This window comes from Phyllostomus hastatus, unplaced genomic scaffold (assembly GCF_019186645.2).
Source record: "Phyllostomus hastatus isolate PE091 unplaced genomic scaffold, TTU_PhHast_1.1 phas_contig_1, whole genome shotgun sequence".
Lineage (NCBI taxonomy): Eukaryota > Metazoa > Chordata > Mammalia > Chiroptera > Phyllostomidae > Phyllostomus > Phyllostomus hastatus.
In genome coordinates this window covers 29,259,670-29,270,555 of record NW_025333498.1, presented here as the reverse complement: position 1 = coordinate 29,270,555, position 10,886 = coordinate 29,259,670, and the positions used below count along the sequence as shown (strand labels likewise).

General features: G+C 37.2%; 1 protein-coding gene across 2 annotated transcripts in view; it reads right to left on the bottom strand.

Annotated features, from left to right (window-relative positions):
• Nucleotides 1-2,000: 2,000 nt before the first annotated feature.
• The window catches only part of PLA2R1 (phospholipase A2 receptor 1), a 114,285-nt gene continuing 105,399 nt past the window's right edge, over nt 2,001-10,886 (bottom strand). The window contains exons 26-30 of one of the 2 annotated variants that reach the window (XM_045830634.1): nt 10,005-10,145; nt 9,367-9,483; nt 8,055-8,231; nt 5,825-5,857; nt 2,001-5,699 (exon numbers count right to left, since the gene is read on the bottom strand). In XM_045830634.1, coding sequence (XP_045686590.1) covers nt 5,485-5,699; nt 5,825-5,857; nt 8,055-8,231; nt 9,367-9,483; nt 10,005-10,145 — 683 coding nt within the window. In that variant the 3' untranslated portion in view covers nt 2,001-5,484. The remainder of the gene's footprint in view (nt 5,700-5,824; nt 5,858-8,054; nt 8,232-9,366; nt 9,484-10,004; nt 10,146-10,886) is intronic. The other variant, XM_045830644.1, reaches the window with a different exon arrangement.

The following is a 10,886-nucleotide window of genomic DNA, read 5'->3' as shown; positions in this document are numbered from 1 at the left end:
CACACAAACTCTTTAACATCCAGAGATTTTATTTCTTTTCTCCCTAGTCTTTTATTTCTATTCCAATCTCCCCACAGAATTTTATCCTAATGTAATATATTTTTACTCTTGAAACTATTTTATCTATCTCCTTGTCATATTTTTCTACAGTAAAAAATATGTACATAAGTTAAAATTATTAAAAAAGATTTCCTGTGAACATAAGCCATTATATGTTTTTTATATTGAGTTGTCATTTCAATTATTAGTATACAATTAATCAGAACAACATAAATATACTATAACAGTTAAATATTATATAGCAAACTAAAATGTTATAGGTAATGCACATCTGAGTGAAATGATGTATCATAGATAAATTTACATTAATTTAAAATTGTTAGAATGAGTCAGCATTCAGTGTGGATTCTATTCCTCTCTTCCCCTCCTTTTTGGTGGTTATGTGTGCTGAGAAACTCAGGGTAAAATTGCTGTGCTCACTGTAAGTCAGTTCTCTTCTCCTTGCTGAGTATAATGGCAGACCCTTCAGATTTCCTTAGTTAGGTTGGACCATGTGACTAGTTTGGGCCAATGGTATGTGAGTGCAAGTGCAATGTATTGCTTCAGGACCCAGGGACTTAAGAGTTCTGTGCTAGCACTAGCATCACTGATATCCCATGTTCCAGGGGTAGGAACATACAGCCTAGATCTATGAGTTAGTGCTTGTAAGTCAGCTGCCCCCAGAGAGCCAATGGAACCATAGCAGGCTTTGTACAACCAAGAAATTAATTTCTGCATTTTGTTTTGAACTCTCAACATCAGAGTATCTGTTCACTTCCACAAGATATCCTAGCCTATCCTAATAAAGAAGCTTTGTTCATATAAATAAGAAGATGGGAATGAAAGGAGGTTTGTTGTAGCAATATAACTCCATTATTTGAATTTTTTCATATGTGCCAAAAATCACCATGATCATGAATTATTTTCATCATCTGTCAACTCACAATTTGATTATGTCCTCCTTGAGTTTTGCTTAAAAAACTAGAAACACTTGACTTGCAAAAGAATTTGCTACCCTGTCATTAGAATGATTCATTGTCAATTTCCCAGAAGTAAAATTAAGAGGCTTTACTGAGAAGTTTTTTAAAAATCCTTACCTGATGATGTATTTACTGATATTTTTAGAGAGAGAGGGAGATGGAGAAAGAAAAACACCCATGTGAGAGAGTAACATCGATAGGTTTCCTCTCTTACATGCCCTGACCAGGGATCAAACCCACAACCTAAGTATGTGTATGCCCTGACCGGGAATTGAACCTGCAACATTTTGTTGTACAGGACAATGCTTCAACTAACTGAGCCACCCAGCCAGGGCACTAGGATATTTCAAATGACCATTAACTATGGCTTTTCACTTATGGACACTTTATTTTCCCTGATATACAAGGTAAGTTTGGGAAACATGAAATATTGTTAATTTCATTAGTTCTGTCAATACTACTTTTCTATTAAAATGTCTTTATCTTAATAAGCACTTTAATCAGAACACTAGAATTGCAAATTTAGTTTATTCAATTAACGAGAAATATTCATTATAAAACTTAATTGGTAAGAGCAATCCTCATTGTCTAACCCGTGAGCCAAATAAGACAATGTTCAGAAAAAGTCTGGTTTTATTTTTCAAATCAATAAGTATGCTAATACTCACCCTCACTTAGAAATTTAAGAGAGAGAAGTCTAAGAGCTTTGCCATGAGCTTTTTACCAGGATAAAGTTAAGACATCAGGTTCTTATCAATATCTGTATTGTCCTCCCTTTCACTAGATATTCTCTCCAGGGGCTGGATGAAATAGAACCTTAAACAAAGTGGCTATCGCCCCTGCTGTTCCACTACATAATGCATATTAACTTAGAATATCCCAAATGGAATTTCTAACTCGTTACTTCACCCTGAGCAGAAAAACGTATGAGTGCATTTTGAACACAGGAAAAGACATGAAGCTTTAAACTGGGTTGGTAATTCCTTTATTAAAAAATTTCACTGACATCATTACTTTGACTTTTTTCTTTGTTTGGTGCCATTGAGGCTTTTCTCAAGGTAAGAGGTCACAGTAATATTTGGAGTGAAAGCCATGTCTTTTTTTTTTAAAGGTAGAGATAAGCATTTGTACAAAGAGAGGTACGGAATAAGAACCAGTATGACACCAGGATCTCCGGGGTATGCTCATGCAAATTAATCCTTAAACCTATGAAGGTTAAAGATTCTGGAAACTGAGCTCCTTAAATATACTCATGCCCTTGTGTCCCTCGGAAATCTTTATGCACCTTTGGGGTATGTGTCCTCAGTTTGAAGACTTTACTTGGAGAGTGCATTTCAATAGCCCATGGAAGCTACATAATTAATCAAACATGCATGTCAAGTTAACTTCTTCTGTAGGCAGAAGTAGGAGACCCAATGGAGGACTCCAAGGCTCTCGTAGTTGGAGGCCCAACTATAGGGAAGAGCTTGGACCTGTGAATGACTGAGTAGAGCCAAGTGCCCTTACAAGCCCATGTCAGTGTGGATGAGAAATAAACCTTTGCTGTGTTAAACCATCAAGATTTTGGGATTGTTTGCTACAGCATTTAGCCTCCCCTGACTAACAGAGTAGTGGATGGTGCTGGAAGGGTCTCATTACTGCAGGGGTGAAGGGGTTTATAGCCAAGCACTGCAGTGTCCATGTAGGGAATGGCATGGGAGTCACAGCCAATTCTCTGGGGATCAGGTGGTGCCAAGAAGAGTAGGGATGGGGCCAGATCAAAGAGAGTAGACTCCAGGTTGCACCAACTACAGGCTTCATAGCAGGTGCCAGCAGAACTCTCAGGAGTGGGTCCAGACAACTACCTTCAGTGGACACCAGGTAATACACACCCAGTTAGTCAGCACCTTCTTTTCCCAGTGCCAACAGGACAGAAGGCACAGACAGCTCTCATATATCCAGCCATCACTTTCAGGAAGAAAAAAAAACTCCAAAAGACTGAATGTTTATCTAAAGGGACCATCTAATCCATGCTTGATAGGGAGTGGACCTTCAATAGAAGAAACATTTAAACTGCAAGATTGTTGGAATTGGAAGACCATTGGATTTGATGAGAATATCCAAGATTTTTATGGGAGTAAAGAGAGAAAACTGTACTTGAACAACAATTAAAATAAAAAATAATAATTAAAAAGAAAAAAAAGAAAATCCAAGATTTTCCATTACCCAGAGTCATAGAAACTAGTTGATTCTTTCCAAGCGGGGCACATTAATTATGTGTGAATGAGTTTGTGACCCTGTTGCTTTTTTCTTTTCATGCTGTAGCTATGAAATCAAGTTCAGATTAAAAATAGATATGAAAAAAAGTTTTTAAAAGTGTACATGTATGAATAAAAGAGAATAGCTCAGTACTATTTCTAAAATCACAGCATTGAGAAGCACTGCACAGTCTGTCCCAGGGGACAGAGCCTCTAACGACGCGGTTCCACACTGAACACCCAAGGACAGAGCACTGACCAGGGGCACGGTTTCTTCCTGCAAAACCACTGCATGCATGACAGACTTTGTCAGACTGTTATGTGTGGCAATTCCACTTCAATATACCTTGGCTGGAAGGATAATTGATTAGCAGTATTTTTTTTTACAAAGTCCACTGAAAAAAACAGAACTTTGATTTCAATTTCACATGACAGATTATTAAATTGGGCTTTTATACCATCTGGTTAGTTCAAGCCAATAATTTGTTTGAGTCACAAATATACAAGTCACATATATAATACCTTTTAAAAAATAAAGTCCCCAAATTCAACAAAAATTGTGGAAGTTGATCTTTCCAGTGTGTGAACCACATGCACAGCAGTGGCAAAGAGCTGCTTTTGGAAGCTGTAGTAACTGTTTCAGGCCATGGCTACTCCATCCTGAGGGCGTCCCCTTCTAATGGCATTTCCAATGAATGCTTTTCCACCAGGAAATTCATTCATACCTTCTCTTGGAGCTCCACCTTGTGACTAGTGGCCACCTGTTTTGAGGCAGCTGGTTGTAATAAAACGTACACTCTGGGGAGGCCCTGGCATTCCTCCAGTTTTTCCTCTACCACAGGACCTTACTCAGTTTTCATAACCACCTGATGTTTTCTATTCATGCATTTCTTTACTGGTTTGCTGTCAGTTTTTCTTCATTAGAAAAGAAGCGCCATGGACACAGGGCTCATGGACTTGCTTACCCCCATACCTCCAGTCTCTAGAATGGTACTTGGCTTCTAATAGGAACTCAGAAAACATTTATGTAATGAGTAAACCTTTAAATATTGATGATGAGGTCATTTTTCTTTATAAGAAATTAATGAAAGAAGATAAAATCTGTGATTTTAAATTTATGGACAGCATCATGCTTTTACTCATTATTTACCGACTGCACTTACTAGTCCATTGCAAATGGAGATGGTTCCCCAGAACCATGGTTTACCAACTAGAACATTCCAAATAAACTCATTTAGATTGCAAAGGTATCTAGATTACTACTGGAGAGTAATTTACTGAGTACTTCCAACATGTTTTTTAGTCTGTTTTTAATGGGGCTGTAATTCAGATTTTCAATTTTTCCCCTTTAAATTCAAATTACATTTTATGTTTTTTGGTAATTTAGGAGTGTTATATATTACTTTATCCCTTTAGTTTTTAACAAAACCCTTGAGTTTTATTAAAAGATCTCAATAAATTTTTTAAGCTTATCTATGAGATATTTTAAACTGTCAAACTTAGTCATTAATTAGTAATTGAAGGTTTTGGACCACATTGTGTGGTTGCTTATAAAAGCATGCTGCTAAACAAGACTTTACTATTTCTTCAAATAGTAAGAAGAAATTTACTATTTCTTCAAGGAAAAGAAAGTAAATTTTCTTCTCCTTCAGTTTGAAAAGTCAGACCTAATAAAAATGAATGTCACCCTGAATATTAGTTTAGAGCCCAGAACCTGTGACTTTTAACCACAGAAATCAGTACTTTTCAAAAACTGATTGAATTAAAAAAGACCGCTTTAAAAACAAGAAACCTCTCAGAAGCTTCCTCCTTTTCCTATCTTGTGTAAGTGTAGGGTTTTAAATCTTGTTTTACTTCCTCTCTTTTAATGGAATGTGTGTGAGTAAATGTCTAAATAGCTTAGTTTTAAATTCCCAAAACATTTTGCAAAAACTATTGTTCACATTGGTTTGAGAGTTGTCAATAGGGAGTTTCTCTTAATAGTTCTTGTTTTCTGATTAAATTGTGTAATTTCCCCTTTTTAAGAATAGATCACAGGTGGGGAAATGAATAAATCAACACCCATCTGATTTGCTTACAATTCAAAACCAGTGATAATTTTAAGAATAATTAAAATAATGACACGATTTACACTAAAATGGCATCTGATCTTTAAGGGAACATACAGAGGTGGCTTCCCTTGAAGTCTTTCCTTGTCCTTGTGGCTCTGGCATTCTCTGCCTTCATTGCTATTGCTCATTCTTCTCAAGATCAGAAATGAGAATGTTTTCTTCCAAATGCACTGCACTGAAGTTGGTTGTCGGGTAGTAAGGGTTCTGAAACTCTGTGAGCCTCCTAAAGACACCACCGTGGCGCCTGTAAATGCAGAAGGACAGTGCGGAGATGGCCAGAATTGCTACCAGCGTCAGTGCTACTGTGAGTGGGACAATGCTGTGGCTCGGTCCTAACAGAAGATGAAGAAAGGAAAACTTTAACAACAATGAAGTACTATAGACACTATGACATAGTTACTTTCCACTTTATTATTTCTAAAAAAACTCAAAATGTTCTTTACTGTTCCAAACATACCTTTTTCTAGATGTTCCTTTACCACGTGAATACCTAAAATCAAGTACAAATAAGTGAGACGAAGTTTTTCTTTTCATTCAGCAAAATTATGTCATTACTTATAGCAAGGCTCAGCAAACCATGGCCTGTGGGTTCAATGTGCGCTTCTGTTTTCATAAATGTTTTACTGGAACTTGGCCACATTCTTCCACTTATGCATTGTGTACAGCTGCCTTCATGCTACAATGGCAGCATGACAGAGACCACATGGCCCCTGGAGCCCCAGATATTTATATCTGGCCCCTTGCAGCGAAAGTTTGCTGACCCCTGATTGACTGTAATCATTACTACTGCTTGCAAACACACACACTGCTGTTTTTTTCTTTTTTTTAAGCCAACAAATTCCCACCTAGTCTCCACCCTGTACTGCAATAGAAATGTGAATAAAGCACAGTCCCCGCCTGCAGGAAACTCAGTTTTGTTGGGATCCACCAGGAGGTTTGTCCGGCAGTGATAAATTCCCCACCTTCATGCAGGGACTTAAACATCAACATCTTGTCATATTTGGGCTTTCAAGAATCTTGAGAAATGAATAATAGCTCCTCCATCCAAAAAGTTAAAGGATTTTCTATTGTAAAAATGTATTGCAAGTAGACTCTACCTCAAAATTTGAACTCTGCTATTTTTGAGATCTAGATAAAGATGTAGAGAGTGACCCAAAAAAAGGCTAGTGAAGGATTTGTGAGCGGAAGGATTTGTGGAGGAAGTGCCTTGGTGCTCCGCCGATGCCCATTCACTCTTACAGACTTACAAGAAACATCCTTGTTACCAGCAGCAAAATGCTATGTTTAAAAAGGCCTTGTCTGTGCAATTTAAAAATAATATTGTACAATTTTGCATAATACAATAGAAACGTATTGTTTTGTGCGTGTGTGTGAAGATACTTTAAGAAAGAGTGCTAAAAGAAAGAGTATTTCAGAATGGAGGCAATGAGAAGGTATAGATGGATCCTCTAGTCAGAAAATTGGGACTGTAATCCTCGATGTAGCCTCAGTTTGGACAGCACTTTTCTCATCTGTAAAATGCGAATATTCTATCTGCTCCTCGGCCCCTGTAAGTTGTCATGAAGGATGAAAGCCATATGCTATGTGTCACAGGAAGCTTTGAAGTCCTGTACAAACACAAGGTGTTTCTGACTTGTTCTTGGTACTTAAATGCTGCGGGTCACTTGGATGTGTTATCACACAGAGTTGATAATCTCGCTGTTTAGGTTTCAAACATTAGTGTCCACACCTACCAGTTTTTTTCTTCTTCATTACCAGTCTGCAGTCCATCTCCAAAGCCTGATGATTCTCTTTTCCATTCTCCCTTTTTGTTCCTAGTTCCATCGCTCAAATTATAAGTGCCCCTCTTTACATTTGGGTGAATGCGACTCCCCTGCAGGTGTCCACAGAGCACCTAGTGGGCCCCTGTCTCCTTCACACAAAGTTCAGCTCTTCCTGGATCCTACTTTATTGTTCAATATAATTCCCATCACCACCTAACAGGAGCTCTTCGCTCCAATCTCAGCTCATTCTCAATTGCTGCCTTTAGTCATTTGTCCAATATGCCTTCCTCCCTCTATTCTCTTCTTTTGGGATTCTAGGCCTCATCTCTGAAGTCTTCTCCAGCCGTCTTTATAACACTGGCACCTAGAAGCTGTTGTAATTATTATACCTACTTTTCCACTGTTAGTGTTCCTTATTAATGCCCTATCTAAAAAATCTCTGCTATTGTTTGCAACAGACTAGAATTTTCTGGCTTAGATTTGTAAAATTACTCTTTTATCACTAAAAACTAAGTATGTACCTTAAGATAAAGTTAAAATATGTCTTTTACAATATATTAGAGCTTGTGACAGAGGATCACATGTACTTTTCCACAAGGACAACTAAAGCCTAAGTTGTACTTCTTTAAGATGAGCCTTACAATTCTGAGTAGCAGTTGCCAGAATGAGGGCTGTTGGTTTTAACTTCTAGCTCTGTTCACTTGAGGTAAACTGCTTTTCTACTTCTGAGGTTAACAGCTAGGGTGGCACGAGAAAGTCATAGCCTTTGAGTTGAAATGTTCTGTGACTTATCTGGTATAGAACAAGAGGATAATGTTATAATCTATCTGAATACTCCTTGAATTCTTGGATTTTAAAAGCTTTAAGTACTAATGAGGTAGGTCAACATTAGTCAGGGTGGAATCAATCTCTGACTTTACCCACCTGCCTCCATTTTACATATAAATCCTTGTTTTTCTTGACATGGAGATAACTGCCACACTCCTGTGGGGATCCTCAGGGTGACGCACAGGTAGGGTTTGGTGGGGTCCATCTCAGGCTTCCGAACACCCCAGTTTGACTGGTCTGTGGGAGTCCCGTCAACCCACTTTATGGTTTTATCTGTGGGGAAATTGCCGACTTATAAATTATGTGCATGGTTATCAAACCTACTAAGACTTGAATGAGCCACAAAAAGCAGGCCCTATATTTAATGAGACTCACTCATCATCTGATGCTTTTAACTCAGTAAGTACAGTTATAAACCGAACACCCAAAGGTAGGTTTGAGTAACACTGCCTTGTGAAGAATTCTCTATTTTAATTTAGTTCTAATTTAGTTCACTTAGAAAACCTCCTAATGTTTCTTAATGTAAGTTTGGATTTTGAAATAGTTATCATTATAAGTAATTTAAAGAAATTATTTAATGAACTAAACTAATCGACATAGAGAAAAAAATCCTTTGAAGTCCTAACATCCATATCATTACAAAATGGCTCACATTCTAAAAGAATTTCACAGTGAGTTTCTTTAAACAGCAAGCCTAGGGTGTACCAATGGGTGGGGCCGTGGGAGAGTCCATCCATGTGAGAGGCAATATGGAGGTCTAGTGTCTGAAAAGGATTTAAAACCAACACTAAAACCAACTAAAATTCAGTCAGCTTTTTGTTATCACCATGTGCTAGAAATTCTAAACAGCATTAGTGATTAAAATAGCCTCCTAGGCAGTGTAGACGCACCCTCTGCTTTGGTGCCCCACTGTAACAAGCTGTCCATACCAGTTCAAATATTTTTCCACACAAACACTTTCAATAACCATTATTTAAATAAAGGAAAGAATACCATGTTCTTGAATATGATCTCTGGTTTTTATGAGAAACAAATAACTCTAATTGCATAATTTCACACTGAGACATTTCCTTACCTCTATTGTACTTTTTAAACATTTAGGAACCTGGGGTATTTTCGAGTGACTATGGTTTTGGCGTCTATGACCCAGCCTGTGAACATGAAGTTCCAGTCAAGCATCTTAATGTAGATAAACTCGTTCATTTTTATTTGGGGTATTCTGGGATTATTCACAGGAAAAATGGGTATAGAGGGTTAGTAATGTTGTCTTTGGAAGAAATGGCTTTAGGACTCATGCTATTTGTTCACGGAAACTGAGAGTTTTCTGGTTTGTAGAGGCCACTTTCATCAGCTGTAACCACTGTGGGTTTGTTTCTGCCCTCTCCTCTTCTCCACACAGAGCACTTACTGTCACCATCAAACCGAGCATTCAGCCAAACCGTCCGCACAGAAGAAGTGAACACAGCAAGCTCTTCTAGGAGAAATGAATTTTCAGCCCCATCCTTGATTATTAAAAGATTAGATCCTATAAAAGAGACAAACAGCCAATGAAGAAGTATTTGTGTTCACATGTCAATAAGACTTTAAAAATGTCTCTTATACCATCCATAATTTGTATAGCTCAGGCATTGAAAAATGAACATTTCCATTGTATGTAAGTGATTTTTTATTAAAAGTGTTAAAGAAAAACCACGTTTATTAGTATCATAAAGAGATATAAGAGATATAAGTACTTCAGAAGTGAAAAGAAGTGAAAGCATAGAATATTAATTTTAGGGAACACTAAAAATTTACAATTCAAATACATTCAAAGGGAACATTTTGTGGAGGGAAGCGCAGAATTCTGAGACATCATCTTAGGTTTTAAAGTTTTATACTGGACATTGAGTTTCATATATTAGCCATCCCCCAAATAAGCAAATTCAATTATTTTTTTATAATTTTTTTCTTGCTGCTAAAATCACTACATAATCAGACAAAAATTACATTGTTTACTAAATCATCAAGGAGCACATTGAAAGCATTTTATCATCCCAAAAGAATTACCTTCCTTTTTGCAAAATTCATGAGCAGCCTCAAAACTCATACTGTCTAGGACTGTAGAAAAACTGTAACAATTACTTTTGAATTTTATCCAGGGAATAGATGTTTCTGAGCACAGCTCTGGGTGTCCAAATGGTCTTGTTTCTATAAACAAAAATCAGTTATGATTTCATGTGGCGTTTATCTCATATGAGATAAATATTGCATTACATTATAGGAAAGACCACGATAAACATATGTAATGAGATTTTCATGATAATACCATGAACAGTGGGTATTACATTGAATATAAATGATCACAAAACCAGGACTGACTTATAGCATTTCTGGAAGAAATAATCTTTACCCATACATAACAGGGCATACTAATGCATATCTTCATAGGCTTAGTTTGGGTGCTGCCCGGGTGATGGTGGCTGACTTTCATGTTCACATTTAGTATCATATTGAGGGATGTGATTCATATAAATACTGGCAGCTGAATGAAGCTGGCCAAAGGCAATTCCAAATGTATAAAATGTATTACATGCAGTACTGAACAGTACAGTTTTAGCAAACTTTTACCTTCAAATCAACCTGTTAGAGAAAATAATGCTTTCAATAACGCATCACATAACATAGCATTACATAACATAACATAGCATAACATCACAACACAACACAACACAGGGAAACTGGGGTGGACTTTGCTTCAGAGGGCATGCATGAGAATCAGACACATCCACGCTGAGATCCGGGGTGTGTGGTTGTGGGTGCAATACCTATCTCCCTACAATTTGGTTCTTTATCTACAAAAGAGAGCTAACGACAACATCTTTCTTACAACTTGAGAAGTTTAAATAAGCTAGTGCCTCATGCTTCTTAAGCATTCAATATACATGCAGT